This window comes from Amblyomma mixtum, chromosome 3, assembly GCF_055824585.1.
Source record: "Amblyomma mixtum isolate Tamu chromosome 3, ASM5582458v1, whole genome shotgun sequence".
Classification (NCBI taxonomy): Eukaryota; Metazoa; Arthropoda; class Arachnida; order Ixodida; family Ixodidae; genus Amblyomma; species Amblyomma mixtum.
The window spans coordinates 35,487,785-35,515,576 of NC_143014.1; the positions used below are offsets into that span (position 1 = coordinate 35,487,785).

Sequence of the window (27,792 nt, forward strand, 5' to 3'; positions counted from 1 at the left end):
TCACTGTGTTGAGGAATATTGTTTTCTGCATTCACCAGCTGCCATAAAAAAGCACCACATTTAGGATACAGGAGTACTGAATTCATCTGAAACAAAGAAACCAGTGGTTGTTGCATGCTCCCAGAAAAAACTCTCAAAATTCATAATGTACACAATTATGTACAAAGCACCGAACGTGCTGACAGAAGGGTGCACCCTGCTGTCAGCGCGTAGAAACAACCATTCAGAGAACACTTGAGTACAGCAACTTGGTGCTAGCCACTAAAATGCCAGGAAAATAACTTGTTGTGCCATTTCAATGGCTGGGATCTTATGGTGAGATAGCTGGTTATTCCCATAATGCTTCAACACAGAAAGCCTTTTTGTAAAGTACATTGCCACCTGTGCAAGTCAATGAAATACGACGGATCACTGAGCTCAGCTTGACAAATGCTACACAGTGCTACATTTGTCGCCACACTGGCCGTTCACAAAATCTAGTGAGCTGTATTATTCACAAAGAACCTGCAGTAATGGGTCCCTACTAACGTCGGACCATTGAAAGGGGGCTCATGACAGGGATCTCTGCTAAGTGTATACCACATGCATTTTTTTTTTTTTTCTGATGAAACAAAACAATGACTTACAAAGTATACAAACTTCAGGACTAAACCTCTTCCAGGAAATGCCGCAAGAATGATACACTAGCACACACAAGCAAGCAATTTGCGAAAAGCGGCCATTTGACTAACCTTGTAAATGTCACGTTCCTCACTAGACGCTTCCTCTTCAATCAGAGTGGGTCGAGGGTTTTGGCAGATGACACAACGCAATGCCTTTGGCCAGTTCTCATACGTGCAGTGCTGGCAAGTCCACTTGCAACCTTGCCGACTCATGACTCCGCCGGGCCCAGCACGTGTCGCGGCCAGCTCTTCAACAGCATCTGCCGGCCGCCTCTGCTAGCAGTGGGACACCAGCCTGGGAAACGTACGACCGGACGCGAGTCGTCGGGTACCTGAGCACGCTGGTTTCGGCTTTCCGCTCGCATCCGCAGCTGTCAGGCAGTGGTCCAGTTACTGAGGAAACGGCAGGCAGCCCAGTAACGTCTTTTTGCATTTTCGAAACACAATGTAATCAATGACGAGGTCATTCATCGCCTGCATAGGCACACGAACTGAGATATCTTTTCAAAACTTCACTCCTACATGACTAGTCCACTCTAGCGATTGAATAACGATGTGTTGGCATGAAAGGTTATTAACCTGCAGGCAGTTCTTAATTATAACCATAAATTAAAGTCCATAAATTAAAGTCAAAATTGTTAATCCAAGTAAAAGTTGTTTCAGTCAAATCATACCCACATTACCTTCAGAAAGTGATCTACAGTAGTGCCCTTGGTGAGCTACTGCAAAAGCAATAACTTCTAAGAACAGTCCTTCGTCCGTGGAGCAGAAAAGGCATTTCAAATAGAATTCCACTCACCCCAGTTAGGTAAGAGTCGATCCCCTAGAGGGCTGTTTTACACTCGTCATAGCAAAATGATTAGGCTTAACAAGCTACTTCTCTGAGCATCCGCGAGCATCGTGCAGACTTAAGACCACATTATAAATAGATAACCACCAATTCCTCCTAATGCTAGCAGTGCTAGCAGAAGCGTGAATACCTTTTGACGGCAAGGTAGAGGGACATTAGAGGCCAACGCAATGATCTGTTTAACTAATACAAAACATTTTTTTCTCTTTCTACGGCCAAATAGCTGCCATGTTTGTTTTCAGTAAGCTCCGACTCCACGCCACAGATGGCGTTAAAACGCTGACCTTGTTGCGAACGGTCTATCCGGGTGCAAACGCTCAAGCTCTTTGCTACTTTTGCGTAAAAAAAAGCGTACCTGCGATTCTGGCACTAAAAAATTAAAGATGCTTCGAGCTGTCTGTTCGCGAGCAATCTTTGAGTTCGCCCCTCTCGGCGCTTCTTTGACCTCTTCCCAGAGAGCAGCATCTGCATCCGGGTTTTCATCGTCGCTTCGCCGTTTGCTTCAACAGAGCAGGTATTGTGCATTGTCCGTCAGATGCATTTCTTTAAAGTAGAAAAGGTGACTGAACGCTGCAAAAAAAGCTCTTGAAGGCCACATAGACATACCGCGTCTGATGATGGTGTCTATTTTGGTATCGGAATTGTAAACAGAGCAGATATTCTTAATCTGAAGGCTACCACCGATGCCTACCCACACCGGCCCGGAGGAAAAGAATGTATTCTTAGCTGGTTGCATTTACTGTCTGCATCCCGTGCGCACAGATTCTGCCACTAGACGGAATTCTTAGTTGTTTCTCGAAAGCATGGGTACGAATCGTGGATTCGTGATACCTCCCCAAGGCCACCAAAACAACGTGGTACCGGCTTCTTGTTTACGTCCTAATAAGCCTAAGCTGTGATAAAGACTTTTATTTACTCTTGTTGTTATCCATGAGTCTGGCACAACTGGGCGCCCGCCTTTAAAAAACACCTTGTAGACGTTCGCTCTCTAGTGATTAGCTTTGTTTTTTTTTTTTAGGCAATCCATCGAAATTGCTGCAGCGAGCCTAAAATTCCTGTTCGTTGTAGACAAATGTAACAATTGGACGCGGAATGCAAATTTGTATTGTTGTGCAAAATTTGAGCAATAATTAGTAAATGTTTGTGAAAGACAAAAGTGCTTTTGGGCTTGTATCTCGTCGTCTATAAATGGTGCTTGTTGAGTGTACCGAGGCGCGGTCTGTCTGGGTGCTTGAACTACCGCCGGGTAATGTGCGGTCAAAGTTCGGTCTGATAATAGTGCCTTTGGCTGTCGACATTCGTTTCTTCCCTCGTAGTGTGTACCTTCAGAAGGGCACCGGGATGACGAAGATGGAGGAGAACCAAGTTGTTCCGGACGTGATCGACACGGTCCCGAAAGATACCGTTGAGGTAACTAGCCTTATTTTGTGTGCAGTTCTCACGACTTCATAGCGGCTTTTTAGCAGCCGCTGGTTCCGTGCAAACATTTTTACAGCTATTAATGCACGTCATGCTAACATCGTCGGCGTTCACTTCATCTGCTTCAAAGTAAAAAACGCTAGTTGACTCTCCCACTCTCTAGCCCGTTATGGCTCAGGCCCCCAGCGTAACGTGCTTTGCGAGTGAGTGCCCTGGGAGGGCAGCGAGAAGTCTGGGAGTTTTGGTGATTATCAGCACCAGTTCCTTGTCTGACATGGCTCCGTAATTTTTCTTCTCAGGTGACCTACAATGGCGTGTCAGTCAACATGGGCAATACTCTGACGCCGACGCAAGTCCAGTGTCCACCAAAGGTTTCTTACCCGGCGGACGCTGGCGCCCTTTACACGCTCTGCATGACTGGTAGGTTTCGCTGTGTTAAATGCAGTGCCAAATTCAAATGTGTCCTATGCTGATGCAGACCCCGATGCTCCAAGCCGGCAAACACCGAAGTATCGGGAGTGGCATCACTGGCTTGTGGTAAACATTCCTGGCTGCAAAGTCTCAGATGGAGAGACTCTGTCTCAGTACGTTGGTTCAGGACCTCCAAAAGGAACAGGTGAGACTATGCATTTAGGCTGTTTGTTTGCTTGCAAGAAACTCCAAGTGCCAAAAATATACTTGCTTACTGTTTTTGTGGTTTTGTTGCAGGTCTCCATCGGTATGTTTTTGTGGTTTACAAGCAGCCTGGAAAGCTTTCCTGTGATGAAAAGCGCCTCACAAACCGCTCTGGAGATCACCGAGGTGGCTTCAAGATCCGTGACTTTGCCAAGAAGTATCAGCTGGGAGAGCCAATTGCTGCAAACTTCTACCAGGCAGAATGGGATGACTATGTGCCCAAGCTCTATGAGCAGCTGAGCGGCAACTGAGATCAAAGTGCACTGATTGGCCTGTGGGGTTTGCCCTTTCCTGTCTGTCCTAACTGCGCTGTTCATTTCTTTTTCTTTGCTTTCTGTTGCTTAGCCCCCTCTTTGAGCTCAAGCACTTTACTGTGCTCTGGCATGCTCTGAATAAAGCAGAATTTATGTTGGTCTTAAACTCCTTCCTTGATTATCCCCAAGCCTCTTTCGCTTTTCTACATACACTACCCTTATTAATACCTCGAGTATGGTTCATTACAGTGGTGGAAACATGTCTAAATTTTTCACTTAAGTGTAGAAGGTTTTTGCGTGCATCTGTTAGCAACTGCACTGTGCAGAATTCTGCTGTGATAGAGCAGGACACATGAATGCATGCTCAACGTTTGTTGCCTACAGTGCATTGTGCAGAATTTTGCTGTGAACATGCCCAAATGACCAGAATGCTTGCACTATGGTTCTCCTTCCCAGTAGAAAATGCTGAAGTCAGCTTGGCAGCACAGCTGTAAGTGCATGGCCTGTTGCCATCATATATATGTTGGCTGTGTGCACATTGCCAGTGCTGCACATGTACAGGCTTGTGTTGATGGTCACATTGCGCTGACATGACTAGAGTAAAGCATTGATGAGTGCGTGCCTGCGGTAAATCCGTGCAGCTATTATCAAAAATAAGTGTGCACTGTGCAAGTTTGCTCGGGGGCATGCATTCAGAGGGTCAGTCAAATGGCAACTTCCTTTTGTGTAATGCAGCATTTTTTTGTGTGTGTGTGTTCACCTTGGGCTAAGGAATGCTTTTCGGCATTGCCTAATAAACACAGTTTATGCTGGACTTCATTCTTTTTTTTTGAAAGCACTTGCACTGTTGGCGAAACCATCCTAAAGAGAAGAGATCAACTTTTTCATTGCCACCTGACGGTACGCGCCATTTTCCCTTTGAGGATGATGACAGTACCTAGGCACACGTGGTCCACAGTGTAGATGTGTTCATCGCTAATATGAGTGGGATCTTCTTGCTTGAGTAGCAGACTTTTCAGGGTACCGTTGTTAACCCCTTGGCGGACTTGAATAAGCCAGGCTTGTAAGCCCCGACGAGTCCAGCTTGTGTGTTTTCTGGCGTAATACATCTGGTTCAAGGCGAGTAGAGCTTGTTCAAAGCGTTTTGGTTTGCGCAGATTGCAGAATGGGTACTAAATGACCATTTTCGTACCATTTATATAAAAAAAAATGGGGTTAAGATGAAAATGCGCTACACAGGTAAACAGGCACTTAAGAGTACCACTTGGATAATGTCCAGCAGACTTCTAGTGCACATGGATACAGGCAGTTACTCCTAAACCTACCACTATTATCTTAAAAGCCATGGAAGCTGGCTTCGTAGAAGTAGGTGCAGCCTGCATGATCATTTGAACAAACTCGCTCATATTTTATGAGTATGTCATTACCTAGGACTTTCAGGAAATAAAAAGGCACATGCCTTCACTCATGTAAAAATAAGACCATGAATGACCCAGAATGCTGGTCCCAGCACTATGCACCCTTGAGAAGCATGCTGCCCACTGAGAACACCACAGATAGCGCCTGAAGGACCTTTACCATGCCCGCTGCCTTTTGTCGCCACTTGCCTTCCTTCAGTGTGGGGAGACGGTCGTCACAATCGCTTCAGTGCAACCGATAACATGCCGCATCATACACATATCGTACGCTACTAGGTCTGTCAGCCATTTTCACGCAAAACGCGTAGAATAGACCTGTTCCTGCATTTACCAGTTCCCCTACATCTCCTCATGTTGCCATTATTTAGCTAGGTATATTGCAACACCGACCTTGCATCCCGTCCTCCGACTTCTTGCACAGCACCTTTGCTACCAAACCAAATGCCAGTGCGCATACCCATACACTTGCGCAACCCACCAGGATATCGACACAACCTCCATGTTGGTCATGCAATTGATGTCTCACTTGCTCACCGACCATGCATGGACTGAACTCTTGTCAGTGCCTTTGTGTGGCAGCTTGCTTTACTATACAGTACCACTGCAGTTCCTCAAGCATATAAAAGCAGGATTGTTTGGAAGGTAGTCGGATTCAAGAATTTTATTTTTTTGAAGTAATCTGCAATTTTCTAATATCAAGACTCGCCAATATTTCAAAGGATTGGCCCGCAATATGAAAACGGCTCAGCGGCTATGGTGCTCGGCTGCTGACCCAAAAGACGCGGGTTCGATCCCGGCCGCGGCGGCTAGAATTTCTTTGGAGGAGAAATTCTAGAGGCCCGTGTACTGTGCGATGTCAGTGCACATTAAAGAACCCCAGGTGGTCGAAATTTCCGGAGCCCTCCACTACGGCGTCTCTCATAGCCTTAGTCGCTTTGGGACGTTAAACCCCATAAACCAAACCAAACCAAACCAATATGAAAACGAATATAACATATGAAAGGTAGGCACTGATTTACTCATAATTGCAATGCCCAGGTATCACCAAACAGAACTATTTTATAATTGTTTGTGTTGCATTAAAATAACATTACTGTAAACATTAGTATTAATGGTAGTCTAAACCGGCACGGGCAGTATAAAAGATAGATGTATTCTCAGTGCTATTTTTTTGTGTATCGGTATTATGTGTCGCTTGCCAAAAGCGAAAGTGTCAGAGTACCAGTATGAAAAATACATTTTTAGAGCATCATGTATTTTAACAATACCCAATATTAAGAAAAAAAAGGAAGTTACCACCGATTTTGAGGCTGCCGTGGGTCAGACTCTGAGCCGGCAGCGCTCACTCAGGCTGTAGCACACTGAAAAAAAGGGAAAAGACAACGCCAGTGCTGTTGGCCCGGTCAGTCATCTTCCCAAATTCATCGTCTGGCAGCAGGGATGCACAGGGCGCACAGGGGGGGGGGGGGGGGGGGTCATCGCCCAAACATCCCCCCCCCCCCCCCCCCCGGGTCTACTGTTGCTTCCACTCAGATTTCTGACAAACGCTTCAATTCTAGGATAAAGCACGGTGGGGCTCCGCTAGTTGGCTTCATAGCCAGTCGTAAAGCATTTCGTTTCAGTAACCTAAGCCAGTCATATCCCAAACAGAAGTTTATAGCCTGACCCTTGTTCAAGAGCATGATTACAGCAGAGTTGAAACAGACTATTCGCAAGAATTTTCAATGCAGCCAATCACTCCTCGCTTGTATATTTTTATAAAGCTTTTCAGTTAATTTTATATGCATTAACAAATACACCTCGGAATTGTGCAAAATAAAAACATAATAAAGATGCCGATTTCAGTTAATTTTATATGCATTAACAAGTACACCTTGAAATATTGCAAAATAATAAAAATATAATAAAGATGCCGATTTCAAATAATTTCATATGCATTAACAAATACACCTTGGAATAGTGCAAAATTATAAAAATATAAAGAGAAATTTCATATGCAAATAAAAGCAGGAATAAATAACAAAAACTCAAAAGTCTTGCCCCCTGCTTCAAAAAAGTTCCGGAGTCCCTGGATCGATGAAGTGTATATTGCGCTTCTGCACACTCAATGGTGGAAGGGACGAGGAGACAGGCTAACCAGTCTGGTAGAAACAAGACCCCTTGACCCGTTTAAAGTTGCAGTGGTTGCAAACAGACAATGAAAGACTTTCGCCTTCATGCTCCAAAGCTTACAGAAAATTTTTACATTGTAACCATGGTAAAGGTCATGCACTTATCTACACACGGGCCAATAGGGCCATCAGCGCCTGAAGCATTAAATGTATCAGCTGATGCATTCCTTTCTTTTGGAGGATCAAGCTACTACAAGCCGCAGTTCTCAAGAGGCGCTAGTGAAACCCGAGTATCTTAACTATACGTCAAGGATCCTGAGTCGATATGGCTATGCTTCACTCTGATCCATCGATAAAAGACACCTTTCACAAAATACAACACAGCAATATGCTTGTCTGGCTCCTGTAGATGGGCTTTCTTCAATTGCTTCGGTTAAAGCACAACCGCATCATGGCGCTCTTTCTGGCCAGCGGTTTGAAGAAATGTGGTTACTTGATGCCGTTAATTAAAAAAACATCTAAATAACAGAGATTAGCAAGTTGTGTTTCGCCTTATTAAAACTTTTAGCCATTTTATTGTTCGTTGTTTTCCTTCTAGCTTTTAACGTCTGTATACATTGTACTGGTGAAATAACTGTTCGGCCTTCACAAGCACATGGAGTTTGTACATTTTAAGCACAGGGAAAAGGAGCCAATGTTAAATACTGCAGTAACAAACAATAAGCATCAGAAACAGTTTCAAGTGTATTCATATAGACAACTGCTTGGAGACTGGTTTGCATGAAGAACATTGGCTTTGAAAAAAAATCTTGCCAGGCTGCTTATGGAATTAAAGTAATCGTTTCAACGTCCCATGGTTGCGGCGACAGTGGAGCTTCAAGAAATCCACACACTTGGATTCGTTTAAACCCTTTCAAATACAGTGCGCTATACTGATTGGGTAATCATATACACTAAATATTTGGAAACCATGCAGAAATTTTTAACTAGGCAAATCATATTACCAGCTTTATTAATATTGGCGATTTCAGTGGTGTGTCAAAGTATTGACGGTACAGTGTCGAGTATCTGCATTAGAAATCAATTTTGGTACGGCATCTTGTATCGGCATCAGAAATACTATTTTTGAGGGCAGTATCGGATACTTTTTTCAAGTATCGTGTCCAGCCCAGATTTTAAACGCTAATGCTCAAATTGCGAATAATGAATAATAAGTATATTTCAAGCACTGTGTCCCAGAGCTTTTTTCATTATTTGTATAGACAAGTAACAGATTTTCCAGTTAAATCAAACTGCCTGCCATACTTAGCATATACGTATAGTGCCAAAATTTAATTAGAAAACTACCTGCTATGAAGTTGCGTTCTTTGTACCAAATGCTACGAGGCTGACCTCCATTTGAGGCACAACACCGTTCACCACTCAAGCTTATGTGCAGTCTTTGCCAAAGGTAACCGGGCAATGGTGGTTTGTTTCTTAGCCACGTAGCGAAGCACTTGTGGCAGCCCTGAATCTGTGTAAAGTACGGTGAACTCTTGTCCTCACCTTCTGACGCCTTTCAGTCTTTAGTGGTGCCGTAAAGGCTCCGTTATGCGGTTGAGAAGCAAGAACCTGTTGCTCGGTGACTTCTGGCAAAGGGGTACATCCAGTGTGCCAAGCAGTGTGCAGACATGCATGCAGTATGTTTTATGTACCAACACATCCTAGCAACAACGAAATTATACTGACAAATCCTAATATATAATGGAAGGAAGCACTGATATGTACTCTCATACAGAGAAAACACTTGAAGCACTTTCCACTAAGTGGTGCTGCAGTTTATTTCCAAGACTAACAGCAAATGTACTGACAACCAAGTAAATTCCAACAGCAAAGAAAACCACACATGGTGTGGCATCATGAATACCAGGCTTTTATTTACATATGTACAGACCTGTACAGAACTATAAATATACAATCAGCAAAGCACAGCCAGCTCTGCTGCATGAAAATAAAAGAAGACAACATAGTATTTACATAAAAATGCTTGTTAAAGCATTTCCTTGCGTGTACTATTAAGGTCCCCACTTTTACCTCAGACCACAGGTAGAAAAATGCAGATATTCCCAAGTACCAACAAACTTACCAAGGCTAAACATTCTTCTCAAAGGCGTGCTATTTCAACAGCACCATAACAAAAAAAAACAAAACAGATGAGCGCACTTTTAGTATTGGTCCAACACAAGAACGAACTGATTATCTACAGTCGAACCCGGATATGCCGAACTCAAACGGGATCGCGAAACAGCTTGACTTATTGAAAATTCTATATATAAGAAATGGCAATGGATAAGCTTATATCTAACCTAGAAGCAAGAATACAAAGCACCCACATTAATTATGCGCTTCTTGCAGCGACGTGCTGGCCGCCGACCTGCTGGCAGCACACCACTCGTTAGGCATTGATAAGCCTAATCGGACTCGAATAGAAGACGCAATAGATGGTTCTTTTGAACTGGCTACTGCTTATCAAAAGATGTCTGATCCTGTTACCAGTACACTACAAACAGAATAATTGCTCATTAAAATTAATGTACAGTTGCTTCTACCTGCCAAAGCCATCACTAGGGTTAGGCTTTAGTTGGGTTGGCTTCACCGCACGACAGTAATGTGGCATGGAAATTGAGTTCAAGAGAGCGAAGGCCACCCTCTAGCACATTTTACTTCGTGACATGGTTCCACAGTGCTAACGCTGCCAGTAGGTGCCCAAGGCTGAGCAGCGGACCAGCCACCACTTGCGAAGTGCTCGGCAGCGCTAGAAGAAGCGCCACTTTCAGAGGCACAGCGTGTAGTTCAATATATCAAATGACCAGCAAAATTGAAGTCCAATATACTGCGTGCCTTTTCTATACTTCTACACAGGATTTTAAAGGGAATAATCTGTGTGTTCTGTTTAGCCAATAATTCGAAATATCTGAATTCGATACATCTGGGTTCAACTGTATTGACGCATCTGAGGAGAAAGCTGTGTATGATATAGCATCACTCCCTTGTTTTCTGATGCTGGTCCCTAACAAAAAAAAAAAAAACGCTTGAGTGGCAAGACAAACAATGTGGCCATCACTGTGAAATATGAAAAACTGAAGCACTTTAGAAGTTAACTCAAAGAAAACAGTCAGATGGTTGGCTGTACAGATGGCGAGTATCAGTTTGATGCATAAAGGAATGTTTGAATGACATGAATGGAAGCCGTCGCTACTCGGACAGAGAAGACGACTGCCGATGAGAAAGGTTCCGGCGACGTAGCCTGGCCAGATGGGCGATTTCATCACTTGGCTGGAATGGTCGGAAGAGGGCATGCTGCCTAATATCTCGAGCAGATGGCCGCTTTTCACTGTCATGGCTGAGAAGCTGCTCAATGAGCTTGCACTGCAAATTCAAACAGTTTGATCGTTATAGAAACGGCTGTGTAAAAATAACATGCAAGGTGCAAGGGATGTTGCATACAAAGAAGCCACACTTTCGAGACGCAGGAATTTTTACTTTTCAAGCTGCAGTGATCAACCTCGCATGATCCAGAACTGCTGGAACTCAAATCTTGTAAGTATTGAATTCTTTTTAGCATAACTTTTTCCACCAACAGCAAAACTACTTGTCAGCATCCGCTGCTCCATGCGGTGAGTAAAGATGTCTACTGGGTGCCATTCCTTATCTTCACAGACCTTTTCCTTCATTGATGTGAACCATCAAACACAATAACCAAAGCGAACTGCTTAACTCGAGGTCACGGAGTTTGCCTAAATAGCTCAAGATGACTTTCCAAAACAAGAGTTGTGTGGGGTTCAATAAGCCGATATTTTTCTTTTATGCACCAGCATAAGTCATGCACTACCACATGCAGTCAGTCTTGGGAAATGCACAACTAGTATTAACTAAACAAACAGTGTCTAAGCACTAGCAATATGCATGCTGGTGCTCATAGAATTCAATATGTTCAGCCCAAGCAAGCATTTTACTTCAAGGGAGTGTGGATACTATATATCAACTCTTTCCTTACTGCACCCATTGAGGATCATTAGCCTGCTAACAATGATTTCGCACTCCGATTTTGGAACCTTTCGATTACTTATGACCACACTGTGTGTGCCTAGCTTGTATTCAATGAACGGAAGTTTCGTTTCTGATGTAATTTTCTATTTTTCCGTGAGGCAGCATTTTTTTAATGCACTGCGAAGACTTGGTACCGCACTCATTGCCCGCTAAGGACGACTTTGCCGCCCGACCTCGGAGCCTTCTGTGCTGCTTACGGGCACATTGAGTCATCTAGCTTGTAATTAGATGAATAAAATTTTGTTTTCGATGTAGTTCTTTTTCCTGCAAGGCAGCATTTTTTGAACGCACTCCTAAGACGTGGCAGTGCCAAAGTCACTTGGCAGCCTCTGCATGTGCGATGCGCGCACTAAAACATAGCAAATCTCAGGACTCCGCTTTGACTGCGATCAATTTTATCGATGACCCGAACGGCAGCGAGTCTGAAGATAATGCCATTTCGTCGCGATTTAGTTGTGACATCGGCAACAATGGAAACCAGCCTGGAACACAGCACACCATGTTACTTCCTTGTCTGCTGCATTGTCTGCTGCATTGTCTGCTGCATTGTCTGCTGCACTGTCTGCTGCTGAATTTCCGAATATTATAAAATTTTCAAATATTCACCAGAAATCGTATGCCGTGCCAACTTTCATAAATTAGACCATGTGAAAACTACAATATCTAGGCAAATTATTGGACAATCAAGTTCAGTTGCCAGGAAAACAATACAAATGCATCCTCTTCGCTCTCTTCTCCAGTGTTTATCGCGTGGACTGAATGTATTCGGATGCTGCTATGCTTGACCTCGTGCGAAATTCCGCAAGTGGTCTTACCCACATATGACATTGATGTGAACAAGATGGCTGACCACCCGTTTCAAGCAATCTTAAACGAGAAAGCACGCTGTGCTTTCTTTGATCCTTCCATAATGTGTTACATACTTAGCACCCACACCCATGGCATTAGTCTTGCCACCTTCATAACTTTCATAGTGTAAGCTCCACCAGCTAAATTTGGTCAACTGTGATATGAGGGAAAGCCCACTTGCAGAACTTTGCATGCGGCTCTCAAAGGAACGAGTCAAGGTGTCACAGCAGGACAAGCGATCGTAAAAAGATCCAGGCTATTGCAAGGCACACTGTAACCCGCACACCTCTTAAATGCACTTAACGGCAGGCGTGACGACGACAGGAGGGCCCCTGTCACCAGGCCAAAAAAATAGCCTGGAGCAAAGTTTCTATTTCTCAGCTTCGATGCTAGCTGATGGCTACGGCAGCTGTGGGCCTGCACATTCGCTGGTCGTCCAAGCCCAGCACCACGCTACTTTCAGATGCCGACTAGCGCACTGCTGGTCATTCCTTTCTCCTTTTTAAAAGCAGTTGCGCTGTTCCAATGCCAATGTACATTTCCCTCGCTTAGGTTCGTGTTGTTCTTCCAGCACACCGAAACTACGCGCTCGTCATGGGCTTTTCGATGTTTGTGCGACGGAGCCTCCTCATAAGGCTTCACTGCATTTTTGGCATTTTTTTTTTTTTTTTAGCGGGCATGGGGCACTTTATGAATCAACCTTCAAGTAAAGCTGTGTCCTACATGTAGGATGCTGGGCATATATGCATTAACCCTTTGCTCAGAATCAGAACCTGGAGACGAAGGGCTCACTAACTGAACAAGCCCATATCTTGCCCCGCACTACTGACACAATCGCACAACTGTAGTACTATACTGTTCATTCAGTGTGACAATCATGGCTCGGAGCACCTTATTTTATTGCTTCCTCAATGCATCTGTACACAGTTGGATTATGATAATGATGACATGATTTTAATGGCGCAAGGGCAGCTTTGGTAAAAAAAGCACTATGGCTAACATGTTGACCTGCCTGATGCAGAGCCAAAGAATAAAAATTAATTTTCCTAAGCTGACCCTAAAGAAGCCAAGCACCAGGCCAGGAGAAAGCTTGTACCCACTGGAAAACCAGTGGATAGCCAGTGGACACCCAGTGGCACTTGGAATCGAACCCAAATACACAGAATGGAGACCTACCACGAGGTTACGTTGGGTTGCGATACCTTAACAACTACACGCTCCAGAGATAGGGGTTTCACACTTTGTACTTCATACGTAATGCCAACATGCCAGACACACAATACTCTTTCATCAACATGACAGCACTGAAGGCCATCAACTACAGTCACTGACACTGCACCACACCAATACTAGAAACATTCCTAATTAACTCGCCAGCATTCCCTAAGCTACTGCACACAGGCCCTCTAAGACCAAAGGCTGTAACATAAATCAATGTGAGACCTGTGCATGGAGCAAAGTACAGTCAAGTCCACTTATAACAATACTGGTTATAACAATATATCGGATATAACAATGGTCGGTCATGGCACCATCAGCTTTGCCATGTGTTCTATGGTAAAATAAACTGCTTATAGCAATGCTGTCAAGGCACATTATTGGTTATAACAATTAAATCTGGTAATTGAGTGTCAACATTACAGAAAAAGAAAAGAAATGCTACAACCACACCAGCAAAAGCATGCTTACAACACAAAAGCGTGCATGTGTGGGGCCGACCAATGTACTAAGCTGGCGCAGCAACGCCAGGAAAGCAAAAGAGGTAGGCGTCATCACATCAGGAGAGCTGCTGCATTGCTGCATTGGCTACGCACGCCATGCGTACCCCTAATCAGTTGGTGCAGCACGCGTGCATGCAGCCAGCGTGGTTTTTCTCTTGTCAGCTGTCACCGCACCCTTAGTTCTGCATGCTTCTTGAATCTCCCATAAGAATAGCTTCCAAAAAGCCGGCTTGATTCCTGTGACGTGGAGCTGCGCAAAGCTCCCGGTGGCACAGTGATGGCGGTGCTTTGGTCATCGGTGAACGGTGAACACTGTTCCGGTTCCCTGAAGTTTGATTTAACGAGCTTTTACAGGAATTAGAACAATCAAACCCCTCTGGGTATTTACTGTCAATAAATGCTCTGAAGTTTGTCATCCTTTCTTTTTTTTCGACACAACCCTGTTATAACAATTATTGGTTATAACAATGGTATTTCCATGGCACTTGAATATTGCTATAAGTGGGCTTGACTGTAATTTGATATAAAAAAGTCAAGCATCAAAGAAGAAGACTGTGCATCAAAATAGCCAGCCCCTCATCTATAAGTTTACAGACTGCTGTTGCCAAGCAAAGCATTACTTATACGGCCCTTGTAAAAAAATAACCAGCTCACCACGCCCCTGCGTGGAGCTGCTGTGGGGATGAGTAGAAGCAATCCTGTCACCTAAGCGCGCTTGCTCCAAGGGTATACAGGGTGTTTCACCTAAGACTTTCTGCAATTTTTAAAAATAAGCTATTTAAATCAGATGCGCGCTTTTTCTGGCATAGCATTGTCAGTGGTGTAGTACATCATAATGCAGCTAAGACGTGCTAACTATATCAGGCTTGTTAACCAATATTTAATAGTCAACTTTTAAACTATTACCGTTGGGCTCCTTAATTATTGAGAGGCATGTAGCCCACCGTAAGTGATGTCCATATCCGTTTTTAGAATTTCGAGAACGCGATTATCCTCGGCGCTGTGGCCCAACAAATTTTGGCTATTTCGACGAGTTACGTGCACTGGAGAGGTTGCTTTGCCTGCAAGCTTCTCAAACCGCATGTATTTTGGCGCGATGTAGGCGAAATTTGTTGGGCCACAGCGCCGAGGATAATCGCGTTCTCGAAATTCTAAAAATGGATATGGACATTACTTACGGTGGGCTGCATGCCTCTCAATAATTAAGGAGCCCAACGATAATAGTTTAAAAGTTAACTATTAAATATTGGTTAACAAGCCTGCTAGTTAGCATGTCTTAGCTGCATTATGATGTACTACACCACTGACAATGCTATGCCAGAAAAAGCGCGCATCTAATTCAAATAGCTTACTTTTAAAAATTGCAGAAAGTCTTAGGTGAAACACCCTGTATAGGGTGAGGGCAATAGTTCCCCTTCCTCTTGGGTGCCCAAGGAAGACAGAGTTGAGCTGGCTGCAGGACATTACGTGTGAAATTTGCATTATCACTTCCTTCAAGGCACCTCTGCGCAAGGGCACTTTCATCTATCAAAGGCACAGCGTCGCTCTAGTTGGGTGCTCTGAAACCTGCATGCATTGCGCAATTGGCCAAGTTGTTGCGACCACTCAGAATAAGCCATGAAAATTATTTCGCGTCACTGTGGCCTGCAAATAAAGGGACAAGAGCAGCAAAGATGAGTTTTTACAAGCTCTGCCTGCAAAGAAAAGGTCCGAAGCCCACTTTCTGCTCTGTAATGCACTCCAGCGTACACAATTCTTTTACACTCTTTCCTGCACTCTGTTAGCTCCAAACCACGTTTTGCGAACATATATTTTCTCGTTTTCTTGCCTTCACAGCAGCACTCCTTGAACATGAATGTGTCGTGCACACTTTACCTTTGGTGAACAACACTAGTTGCTTTTTAAGAAGTCACCTTTTTTCGCCAATGGTCAGCTGCAATAGACACCGCTGAGGCAATGTTTTAAATAGAATTCTGCATAGCTGAAAAAATAGCACAAAGGAACTCCTGTGCCCTGTGTAAGAGATGTGCTGCAATCTGTCAATTTAATATGTAAAAGTCACCCTTATATATTTACTTGTACTATTTGTAGTACTTCCATGTCATTTCATTTTGAGCATGTATAGCAATGTTTGCAGCACAATGAAAAGTTGTGGTAAGAGTTGAGATGTTAGAGGACTGCTGCCATAAAACACAACTTTCACTAACGTCAACACCCCTGCAATACCACAAGAAAGGTTTGTTCTACTCAAACAGGTGCTTTTTTTCATCCTTGTGCCCCCAGGCAGTGAACAAAAGATGGTGCACATAAACTATGAAATATGCTGTCTGCTATTAATGCATCTTGTGCAGGTGGCTTTGCACTTTTTTAAAAGTAAGCATAGGCCAAAAGCTAGAGTGAGCATGAGAAAGTTAATTTTAATGAATTTAGGTTGCACAATCAATTTAATGAATTTCCAAAAGTTTGCAAAACTCTAGACTTGAAGCTAACAATAAGTGCAGAAAATGAGTGCCAAACATACATGAATAGCTCAATATAGCCGAAATTCGTACCATAAAATTTCGTCAAAAACACATGCGAAAGGAGCGCAGTTTAGTCAGTGAAGGGATGACAACTCTGGCGATGTTTACTAAAGAAACGGCAAGACATTTTTCGAAGTTTTAGTGGTGTATATGAAGGCACTCGCAGCGATTTCGGAGGCCGCAAAAAACCGAGTTAGTTAGTTAGTTAGTTATATTGATTTTTATGGCGCAAAAGCAACTGAGGCTATGATGCGCCAAACACAAGGTTAGAGTTTTTGTTAATGGTGAAGCTTTTTTAAAAATACTTAGAGTTTGTTTAAAACGTTGGCTTCCTTGAGAAACCTAAAAATACATGAAATGTCAACCAGTGCTTGATCACCTAAGAGTAGCATGGGGTGTAATGGGATGCTTTCCCTGTAAAATGTTGTGAAATATTTCTTTCTTAGTTCTTCTAGTTTTATGCATGAAATTAAAATGTGGTTCACTGTGAGTTCAGCACCACACATTTCACAGAGAGGTTTGTTTTGTTTGGCTAGCAGAAAGTTGTGCGTGAGGTGGGTGTGTCCAATGCGGAGCCGACATAAAATAACTTCGGTAAAACGTTCTTGATGCCTACATGATTGCCATTCCCCTAAAATTGGCTTCACAGAATGTAGTTTGTTGTTTACGTGCTCTTGCCATGCAGCCTGCCACTTATTTCTGAGTTTACTGTAGATAAATTTTAAGCAATCCCTGTGCGGTATGTTCACTTGCTTTATTTGGCCATTCCGGGCTTGTGCAGCGCATACATCTGCTTTCTCATTGCCCACAATTCCAACATGGCTAGGCACCCAGCAGAATTTAATGTTATGTTTTTGTTTTGTGATTTTAACAATGTTATGTATGATGTTTCCTATTATAGGTTCAGCTGCATTTCTGGAGTGCAGTGCTTTAAGCATACTCAGGGAATCGGTGTAAATGATGCTATTTTTGATATTCTCTCTTACTATTTTTTGCACAGCTACAGAGATGGCATAACACTCAGCAGTAAAAACCGATGCGCATTCTGGTAGTCGCATTATCTGTTTGTTTTTTCCTTGTATTACTGCACTTCCAACGTGACCTTCTGTTTTTGAGCCATCGGTATAAAATTCAATGTAAGTGTCATACTTTTCTTGTAGTGCAAAGAATTCCTGTAATATGTACTCATTTGGCGTTTGCTTTTTATCTAAATGTGTCATTGTGAGGTCACATACTGAAGGCAGGCTGTACCATGGTGGTAAAATATTCATTCCTTTGTGCAATATTCGGTAGGGCATCTAGTACTGTTAGCTCTTCACATTTATCTTCAAAGCGCAGCAGTAATGGTCTGATAGAATGTGGTTTGTTGATGAATAATCTTTTAGATGGGCACTTGGTGACAACTGGATGGCAGAGATGTTTCGGAAGGGAACGGATTTTTAAGACATATGAGCATGTAAGGGCAATTCTTCGATCCTCAAGAGCGGCTTCATTAGTTTCGACGTAAAGGCTGGCTACTGGTGATGTTCTGTATGCTCCAGATGATAGGCGCAGACCAAGATTATGAATGGGGTCTAATCTTTTTAAGTAGGATGCTCTTGCTGAACCATATATTATGCACCCGTAGTCCAGCTTGGAGCGCACCAGAGAGCGATATATTTGTAAAAGGCTTGCTCTATCGGACCCCCACCGCTTCCGTGAGAGCACTTTTAAGATATTGAGGGCTTGAGAAGCTTTCTTTTTAAGGTTGTTAATGTGTGGTAGAAATGTGAGTTTCTTGTCGAAAGTTACGCCTAAAAATTTGTGTTCTTGTTTAATTGGTAGCGCAGTGTGATTCAAGTATAGATTGGGATCGACCTGTAGGCCTCGTCTCAATGAAAAAAGAACAGCTACTGTTTTTTGAGGAGAAAATTTAAACGCATTTCTGTCTGCCCAAGCACCTAGTTTATTTAGTGTGATTTGTATTTGTCTCTCACAGGTTGATATGCTAGAGGACGTGCATGCTATTTGTAGGTCATCTACATAAACTGAATACATTATGGACTTGGGTATTACTTTAGCTAAGGAATTCATTTTTACTATGAAGAGTGTCGTGCTTAGAATGCACCCCTGGGGTACGCCGTTCTCTTGGGTGAAAGTCGTGGAGAGAGTTGCTCCTAGGCGGACTCGGAATGTGCGGTTAGCCAGGAAGTCGTTCAAGCAATTCAACATCCTGCCGCGGATACCTAGCTCTGCTAGGTCACGGAGGATGCCGAACTTCCACGTAGTATCGTAGGCCTTCTCCAAGTCGAAGAAGACCCCAATACAGTGCTGCTTGTGGATGAACGCCTCCCGGATGGTGTTTTCTAGACGGACAAGGTGATCTGTGGTCGAGCATGCTTTTTTAAACCCACATTGGTGTGTATCCAATAGTTGCCGAGATTCAAGTATGAAGGTCAATCTAATGTTTATTACACTTTCGAAAGATTTAGCAATGCAGCTGGTGAGGGCTATTGGTCTGTAACTGCTAGGACTTGTTGGTGGTTTTCCGGGTTTGAGAAAAGGTATTATGACTGCTTTTTTCCACTCGTCAGGTATATTTCCAGTTATCCAGATTTTATTAAAGAATTTTAACAGTGCCTCTACAGCAGCCTCGGAGAGATGTGCAAGCATAGCGTAATGCACGTTGTCTGGTCCCGGTGCTGTCTTTTTGCCAGAAGATAGTACCTTATTTAATTCTTGTAGTGTGAGAGGCTGGTTGTAATCCTCATGTACACCTGCTCCAGATGGGAATTTTTGTTTTTCAGTTATTGCTTTGTGTTTCTGAAATGTGTTTGCGTAGTTGGATGAGCTTGAGATCTCAGCAAAATGCTCGCCCAGTATGTTGGCCTGTTCTTCTAAAGATGTTTGTGTCCCGGGTGCTGTCAAGAGAGGAAGTGTGAAAGGGGTATGGTCACCAGTAAATTTACGAACTTTTTCCCACATTTTCTTTGATGTTATTGAACTATTTATTGAGGAGACATATTTCTGCCAAGAGGTTTTCTCTGCATTTCTTCGCACATACCGCGCTCTGGCTTTTGCCTTCTTAAAGGTAAGTAGGTTCTCTGCAGTGGGATATCGACGCAGAGCGCTCCAGGCTTTGTTTTGTTGTTTTTTTGCTAATGTGCATTCTTTTGTCCACCACACTTTGTGTTTCTTTTGTGCAAGTCCTGTTGTTTGTGGTATAGCGAGTGTTGCGGCCGATATTATGCATTCAGTAAACTTCTCATTAATTTCATCTGTGCTAAGGTCGTCACAAAATTCCTTTTCCAGAGTGGCACTTTTTGTAAAAAGTGACCAGTCGGCGAGCTGAATTTTCCAGCGCCGTGGCCTTGTGGGGATGATTGGAGTGGACGATGAGAGCCTGATGACGGTAGGTAGGTGATCGCTGCCCATGGGGTCATTTAAAACATCCCATTTAAAATCGTTAAAAAGTAATGGTGATGCGAAAGCTAAATCGAGAGAGCTCATTTTTGCTGAGCTTGGACAGCAATATGTGGCTTTTCCCGTATTTAAAAGACAGATATTATTGGAGAGGATAAAATCTTCGATTATTTGGCACCTCGAGTCACAGCGTTCGCTTCCCCAGAACGGTGAGTGAGCATTAAAATCGCCAACTACCAGGAATGGCTCCGGTAGTTCATTTATCAAGCCTTCTAAATCTTGTATTGTTAATGTCATGTGCGGGGGAAGATATAGAGAACATATAGTTATGGTTTTGTAGCTCACGACGCTAACCGCAACCGCTTCCAGTTTTGTGTTAAGATTGATTTTTTTAGCAGGGACGCCGCTCTGAGTGACGATTGCGACGCCTCCTGAGAGTCTGTTAGCATGCTCGCGATCACGTCGGAATGTTTGATAATGTCTCAGGATATTCGTATGTTGTGGACCGAGGTTGGTTTCCTGAAGACATAAAGCTACAGGAAACATTGAGCCAAGAAAATGTGTGATATCATTGTAATTCCTGAGCAATCCTCTACAGTTCCATTGAAGTAGGAAAGTCATGTTTATATTTTTGAGTGAGGATTGAAGGGATTTACTTGTTTTCTGGGCCCGTTATTGGGGTCCTGTCTATTCTTCGCTCAAGAGAGCGGTTCCGCCGCTGCAAAGCGGGCGGATCGGGAGTTACCTCCATCACCTCACTAGAGGTGCTGGTGGACCGCGGGGAAGCCGCGGATGTGTTAGTGTCAGGCCTCCCCCGACGGGGGGAAGTCCTGCTGGGTGCCGACCCGTGAGCCGGCGCTCCCTGCTTTGGGGATGGCAGAGCAGCATTCGCTGTCTCTGCCTGGGGCGCAGATGGCTCTGCCATAGCCTCGGTGGAAGTGGCCTGGACAGATGCCGGAGTGCTGTGTGGTGTGCCGCCCCTGCGCACCACATCAGCAAAGTTTGTTTTTGTGGAAAAGTTGAAGCTGTTCTTTGCGTAAAAGAGTCTTCGCGCTTCCTTAAATGTGATGTTCTGTTTGGTTTTCATTGTAACGATTTCTTTCTCGTTTTTCCACGAGGGACACGACCTTGAATAGGCGGGATGATCGCCTTCACAGTTTGCGCAGCGAAGTGCTGCTCCTTGACAGTTGTCGGAAGCGTGTTCTTTTGAGGCACATTTAGCGCAAGTTTCGCGGCCACGGCAGCTTTGAGACCCATGACCGTACCTCTGACATTTGAAACACCGGCGTGGATTTGGGATATAATGCCTGACATTTATTTTGAGGTAGCCTGCTTCTATGGATTCTGGGAGTGTGCTCGAGTTGAAAGTCAGTACTAAGTGCTTTGTAGGTATCTCTTTGTTGTCTTTCCTTATTTTGATTCGATATACACTTACAACATTCTGTTCTCTGAGGCCATCAAGCATTTCTTCCTCGGTCAAGTCAATGAAATCTGATTCAGATATCACACCACGGACGGTGTTGAGAGATCGGTGTGCTGTGATTGATACAGGGATTTCCCCGATGGATACTAGGTTGGAAAGTTTTGTATATTGGGCAATGTCTCTGAGTTCAAGGAGCAGGTCACCACTAGGCATTTTAGAGACTTTGTACCCGGGACCCAAGGCATCAGTTAGACTTTTTGACACTAAGAAAGGGGACATCATTCTTGCGGTTTTTTCCGTTTCTTCACAATGAAGAACGTGGAACTTTGGAAATGATTTTGGTTTTTGGAAAAACTCTGCGGTTGCTTCGTTCCGCCCTCTTTTGTGAGGGCGATCTGGTTTGGAAAAAGGGGGAGCCATGAAAAATATGTGTTGTTCGGCCATGGTGCCAGCCACCCACCATGGAGCCCAACGAGGGGACGCGACAGGAACTCGCAAGCGAGCCCTGCCCACGCCAGCTGTACACCTTAACTATAACCTAATATGACTCAACTCGGGATAGTTGGTCACACACGGTTAACCCTCGCCGCCAGGAAAAAGAGGAAAAAACAAAGAAAATAGGAGGAGACAGGAGAGTTGTAAGAAAGAGATAGGAAAGTGAAAGATAGAGGGGAGGACAGGAAAAGGCGACTGCCGATTTCCCCCGGTCGGGTCAGGCCGGAGGTGCCGTCTACAGGAAGCTGGGGCCAAAGTGGTGTGTTGCCTTCGCCGAGGGGCCTTAAGGGTCCAAACGCTCGGCATCGGCTCAACCACCAGGATCCCCTTTTCCCCGGACACGGCGATGCCACGCACGGCTAAGCGCGGATGCTCGGGTCCGTGGTGACGCATTGTTCACCATCATCCCCCTGCGGGGATGTCCCTGCGGATGCTCGGGTTAACCCCGTGGTGTCGCCACTCACCAACGTCTGCATGCTGCAGACGCCTCCCTGCGGGGAGCAAAAAACCGAGTGACAGTTGAGTTGTCTTCCCTGCACAGCACCACCAGCGAGTCAGGAACCAGAGCTAGGGTGGCTTCTCTGCTTCACAACTGCACCCCATGAAAAATGGCATGTCAGAGCGAAAGCTATCAGCATTTTCATCACTTCTGTGAAAGTCGACATGAGTGCAGGATGGTCGCTACAGTTGTACAACCGTTCATACCGCTGCTTCTGGGGTGATTTCAACAGGTGCGAGAGGTGTAACACATACTGACCGCCTGGCTACTAACCCTCCATGACGCACTATCTTCCGTGGAGCTGTTGAAAAGTGTAAGACCTAAACACTAGCACGGGACCTTGGAGTGAACGCTCGCCGCACCACCACCAGTCACTTGTGTAATGCGGCAAAGCTTGCCACCTGCCATCCGAGCGGGTGCCACTTGTCGCTGGGGGATTCGAAATATCCCTTTTGGGGCCAACTACATTCAATATATCAAGAGAAAACTGCATGTGTTGATTAAAAATATTTAGGAAGAGTTTGATATAGCCAATAATTCGCAATATCCGCATTCGTTACATCAAGGTTTGACCATAAAAATCATATACGGAGCACAAGCCTCACTGCAAAGCGCAAAGCGGTGCAAAGCGGGTTTGCAGCTTTCATTCACAGGCAGAACATCCAAAAACAGTTCAACACAGGCCGTGGTAAAGTGAAAGAATTTTCACGGTTTATCCTTGAGCGGCCACAAGAACTTGGCCACTTGAGCAGTGTGCACCGCATTTGGAGCACCCGAGAAGAGTGATGCTGTGCCTTTAAGAGATGTAAGCACCCTCACATAGAGGAGCCAAGAAGAAAGTAGCAACATGAATGCCACACTTGCTGTCATGCACCCAGCGCAACTTGGTCTCCTGTCCGACAGCAAGAGGAGACTACTGCTCTCACGCTCAATACTGCTAGAGCACGTTGCCCTACAGCTGCTCAGTCTGCACACTGGTGTAAAGGGCTGTATATTCTCGACAAAAGCTGTACATGATCAAACTAATTATGGTTGCTCCATATGAGTCGTACAACATGCTGGTGATGACAGCATGGCTGTTCCTAGTGCTATGCTCACTTCGTTTTCCTCAGCCCTAAAGCACTCGCTATTTTCAGAATGACTAAAAAAGCCTACCGAAAATTTCTATACAAAGCAAAGCAACAACACTTGATTGTGCAAAAAGAAACTCTCTTTTCCTGCTCTGTCACACCTTATGACGGCACTAGGTGATGGCACTAGAGCACACATTCACAATAAAATGGGCAATGACAAAAGAACGAAATGCAACAGAAAATGATACAGTCGATCCCGAATATATCGAATCCTTGTTTATAATGAATAGTCAAAACATCCCCTAAAAAATCCCGTGCAAAAGTATGGCACTACTGTTTGCATTTAACAAACTATCGAATGGCATGCTACCCCCTTCAAGTAGCACTTCTCCTAGCAGCACTCCTGTGATTACTTTTAGCAGGTAAAGCCAAGTTGACAGCGCACCCTTGGACACCTAGGAGCACTAGCTATGTGAAAATACTGTAAAACTGCACCACGAGGCGAGAATGGGGTATGGTTGTTGATAGCCTTCAGCCTGGCATACCTAGGTATTTTCATGCACCCCTCTCATGCAGGGAAGCCGGCATTCGACGCAATGGTTTTCATGTAGCAGCTCTCATGTGGCCTGCTTCACTCACTCCGCTGCTGAAGGCTCTGTAGAAATCAACTTTACCTTAATTTTAATGATATCATTGTGTTTACAGTGTACCGGTAACAGATTTAGACCTATTATGATAGAGGGTGGCTGGTTCCAAAGCACATCTACTGCAGCTTTAATGTGAAACGAGCTAGGCCTAGCGACACCTAGCAAGCGGAGTGCCACATCCATGGTTCCAGGTTACAGATAAGCTTATCCGTTGCCATTTTTACATACTGAACTATCATACTGCTATTGGTAAGTGGGGTTTAATATTCTGCAGCGACACATGGCCTAAAGGGATCCCGGGTGGTAAAAATAATTCCAGAGCCCTCCACTACGGTGCCCCTCATATTGGACTACTGATGTAACAAACTATTTCGAGATCCCCTTAGAGTTCGATATATTCGGCAATGACTGTATCTACTGCAGAATAAAAAATAAAACTTCACTTCTGCTGCAGCAAACATTGCTGCACCAAACACACTTTAATTCCACTTAATAACTGTGCAGTAAAGATCTAATGTCCACATGCATGCACAACAATCAAAAGCAACTATTACCTCAGCTTTATATGTCTTGACAAACTGAGGTGGAAAATTGAGCTTCTTGACATTCAGTAGTACCTGCAAGGATAAAAAGAAGCAAGTATCAGCAAATCAACATGGTGCAAAATGGAAATGATGCACATACTGAAAAAATTAAAAGCTTTGAAGCTTGCTTCAGTCTAAGGTGAATACTCCTTAGCTGTTGCTTCATGGACAACCCCAATGCAGGTAATCATTTGCTTGTATAAATTACAGCTACTACAACTGCGCATTATTTGCAATACAACTATACAGCAACGAATGCCCAAAAAAATGATTACAACAAGCCCTGCCCTTTAGTTTTGTCAGAGGAACAGTCCTCTGAGAACAAGGTCTCAAAGGTGAATCAGTCCATGAATTACAATACACTTCAAAAAAGGCCAAACTAATAACCACTAGTGTTCTTACAACTGCTTGTATTTTTTATGTTATAAGAGCACTCAGTTTGCGTAACAAGGAAGCAGCTTTACACCATTTCTGCTTGATAGAAATACTAGCTTTCTTAGTAAATAGAAATTTACTACCAACAAATTCCAAACAGCAAGAGTCAATATTCTGTTTCATAGATTCACTGTTCTGACCTAGCAACTCGCATGCTTCTCAGTACTACTAAGCACTGGTCATGAGCACAACAAAAGTATAGACAATAACTACAATAACTAAGCACTCATCAGTGTAAATAAGAAAAAAAAAGAGACAAGGTACGTAAAATTTGGTGCACATTCATTCCTCCGTGCACTGCGACAGGAATTAAACTGCCATGATTTCACTACGCGACCCGTAACTGGTGCTACCATCAGATTTTGTGGCGAGCATATAATTTAAAGCAAGCAGAACCCTCCTTGTAATGTCTGGAGAAGAAGTTCTGGTAGCAAATCAAACATCTGCGATTCGTAGTCTTTCCAAGAAACTTCTCTTAAGCAAATGTTAACCAACGCTATTGTTTTCAGCAGTCACACATGCCATTTGCGTCAACATGTGTCACAATCCTTTCTTCCCAATGGCCCACTATGGGTCAATGTTGGCCTGCATGCTATCAATCACAGGGTGGTGAAGCAGCCTCCTCATTGACGGCAGTGCACGCATCTCTCCCATTTACAAGGTCACAAATGAACTGCAGGACACTTGAAGATCTGATGGACATACCCAAAAGTTGGACATAGTCAACCCTGAGCAAAACAAATTTTTGTTAAAAGGACTATAGACACCAACATTTTGCTTGAGAGTTTTCTTCTTTCAAACGATGCATTGACAGTCTGCTATGCCAGTGTTGACAGACTATGAAACTCCCAGTGTTGCCAGGTTATACTGCTGCCAGACTATAATCTAGAACCCAGAGTGCCCAGACTACCTTACTGCCCTCCTCTTTCTTTAATCCCTCCTCCGCTTACCCCATCACTGTCAAGCTCTCGCATAGGAACCGCCCAGCTCATTAGAGCAGCGCTGTTCGAAGTGGCCGTTGCCTGTTAGCCAAGCAAGAGTGCACATCCATGGCGCAGCACCTGCTGGTTGTCGTGTTAGAAAATTGTCTTAAGGGTACCACAGGCGAAACCAGCCGGGGCATGGTCCCAGTGAGCGTACTAAGCCATGACAGTCGTGTGCTACTCTTGACATAAACGCATCATGTGTACACTCGCTGTCGCGCACAGACGGGCACCAGAGGCACAATCTGCCCGGGCACGGCCCCAGCGAGCGTACTACAGTGTGTTAGTCGCAAGCTCTTCTTAAGATAAATGCATTATGCATATATTCACGCAACTCAGTTGTTGCGTTGATTAGAAAATGGTGTCTCGCGCAGACAGGTACCACAGGCGCAGTCTGCTGGTGCGTGCTCCCAGCGAGCGTATTACGCAGTGACTGTCAGTGCTATTCTTGAAATAAACGTGTTATGCGTAATTCACTGCCTCACGCAGACAGGTACCACAGGCGCATTCTGCTCGTGCATGACCCCAGCGAGCGTATTAAGCCACGATTGTTGCGTGCCATTCTTGAAATAAATGTGTTGTGCATACATGGTGTCATGTCACTCGGCTTTTATTTCGCGTTTCACCACTTTTATTATGATACAGCAATTTCTGTGCTTTGTATACCACATAGCAGTGAGGGCCATCACTGCTGAACTATGTCTCAAAATTTGATGCGCTTGAGCAGCTTCTGAATGTGTTAGCGATGCTTTCGTGATGCAGTTCCCTGTAAAGTGGCCTACACTGGCGTCAAGTGGAACATGAAAACGATGATGAATTTTATGATGCAAGAGCAGCTTTGGCCAAAGAGCGCCAAGGCACAAGGTAGTTTCCACTGCACAAGGTGGGGTCAAGGGCTTATTTCCCAAGCATTCCAGCATTAGGACCATTAGGACCATTTCAGTCCTAGCACTTTACCTCTCCAAAGAGCTAATCACTCTTTCCTCGACTCTTCATACATGTCTCTGCAGGTTGATTTCTAATTTAGTGACAAGAGGCTTTTACTGTGGCGAGAAATAATTGCTTCTTGAAAGCAGCACTCGCCCCTATGATAATTCCAGGGATGCTACCAAAGCGCCCCACATCATTTGGAAGTGAACCTCATGGGCTGTACACAGCTACTAAATCGGGGGACTGACTTTCATGGAAGCCAACTTTGCAGATAAACAGAAGGCAGTGCCGGCTGTTGTTCCTTTAAGAGGACATTTCTGGAAGTATTTCAAACAATCAACATCTCTTTTCTTCATAAACTCCCCTCTGGCCCACAAAAGATGGGGTTCGACCACCATGGGTTTGAAATAGGCCATAGGGGGTATTCACCGATGTCACAGTGGCCGCTGTTTTGTTTTCTGTGGAGCACGGAGAAAGGCTGCCGGCAAGTCTAAAGGAATTATAGGCAGTTTTAGAATAGGGCGAGTGCACATACGGGGATGCTAACCACGCCCAACCACACTCAATTCGCTCTTTCGCACTGCTGAAACTACACACTGGACAACAATAAGGCGCTCAAGTCGAAGGCAGGTGTTTCCAAATAAATGACACATGCTCTCTTCTGGAAGTGGTCCCATCCACATGGTAGAAATCGATCGCAATTTCGCTTCGTATAGTTGAGTGCTCATTTTTAACTACAAATTACTATTCG

At 44.2% G+C, this 27,792-nt stretch overlaps 4 protein-coding genes across 11 annotated transcripts in view; 1 reads left to right on the plus strand and 3 right to left on the minus strand.

The window, feature by feature from the left end:
• The window catches only part of trbd (ubiquitin thioesterase trabid), a 57,731-nt gene extending 55,724 nt beyond the window's left edge, over nucleotides 1–2,007 (minus strand). For 2 of the 7 annotated variants that reach the window (XM_089578684.1, XM_089578678.1), the window contains exons 1-2: nucleotides 1,643–1,801; nucleotides 732–1,055 (exon numbers count right to left, since the gene is read on the minus strand). In XM_089578684.1, the coding sequence (XP_089434810.1) occupies nucleotides 732–875 (144 nt within the window). In that variant the 5' untranslated portion in view covers nucleotides 876–1,055; nucleotides 1,643–1,801. Of the gene's footprint in view, nucleotides 1–731; nucleotides 1,056–1,461; nucleotides 1,622–1,642; nucleotides 1,802–1,867 lie in introns of those variants that run through there. The other 5 variants (XM_089578679.1, XM_089578683.1, XM_089578681.1 and 2 more) reach the window with 5 other exon arrangements.
• Nucleotides 1,968–4,674, plus strand: LOC149349645 (protein D2-like). The gene is made up of 5 exons (XM_089578685.1): nucleotides 1,968–2,026; nucleotides 2,829–2,922; nucleotides 3,231–3,351; nucleotides 3,410–3,547; nucleotides 3,640–4,674. The coding sequence occupies exons 2-5, from the start codon at nucleotides 2,854–2,856 to the stop codon at nucleotides 3,855–3,857; spliced, it is 546 nt and encodes a 181-aa protein (XP_089434811.1). The 5' UTR covers nucleotides 1,968–2,026; nucleotides 2,829–2,853; the 3' UTR covers nucleotides 3,858–4,674.
• Nucleotides 4,675–9,278: 4,604 nt separating this feature from the next.
• The window catches only part of LOC149349646 (eukaryotic translation initiation factor 2-alpha kinase 3-like), a 73,998-nt gene continuing 55,484 nt past the window's right edge, over nucleotides 9,279–27,792 (minus strand). The window contains exons 18-19 of one of the 2 annotated variants that reach the window (XM_089578686.1): nucleotides 24,664–24,726; nucleotides 9,279–10,797 (exon numbers count right to left, since the gene is read on the minus strand). In XM_089578686.1, coding sequence (XP_089434812.1) covers nucleotides 10,624–10,797; nucleotides 24,664–24,726 — 237 coding nt within the window. In that variant the 3' untranslated portion in view covers nucleotides 9,279–10,623. Of the gene's footprint in view, nucleotides 10,798–18,545; nucleotides 22,483–24,663; nucleotides 24,727–27,792 lie in introns of those variants that run through there. The other variant, XM_089578687.1, reaches the window with a different exon arrangement.
• LOC149349647 (uncharacterized) lies at nucleotides 18,546–21,839 on the minus strand. The gene has a single exon (XM_089578688.1). The coding sequence runs from the start codon at nucleotides 21,837–21,839 to the stop codon at nucleotides 20,625–20,627; it is 1,215 nt and encodes a 404-aa protein (XP_089434814.1). The 3' UTR covers nucleotides 18,546–20,624.

Bases quoted from the DNA above. Each gene is read 5' to 3' on its own strand.
- LOC149349645 (XM_089578685.1), top strand. From the start codon at position 2,854: ATGACGAAGATGGAGGAGAACCAAGTTGTTCCGGACGTGATCGACACG. The intron at 3,352-3,409 runs GTAGGTTTCGCT...ATGCTGATGCAG, and splicing joins TTACACGCTCTGCATGACTG to ACCCCGATGCTCCAAGCCGG. The intron at 3,548-3,639 runs GTGAGACTATGC...GTTTTGTTGCAG, and splicing joins AGGACCTCCAAAAGGAACAG to GTCTCCATCGGTATGTTTTT.
- LOC149349647 (XM_089578688.1), bottom strand. From the start codon at position 21,839: ATGGCCGAACAACACATATTTTTCATGGCTCCCCCTTTTTCCAAACCA.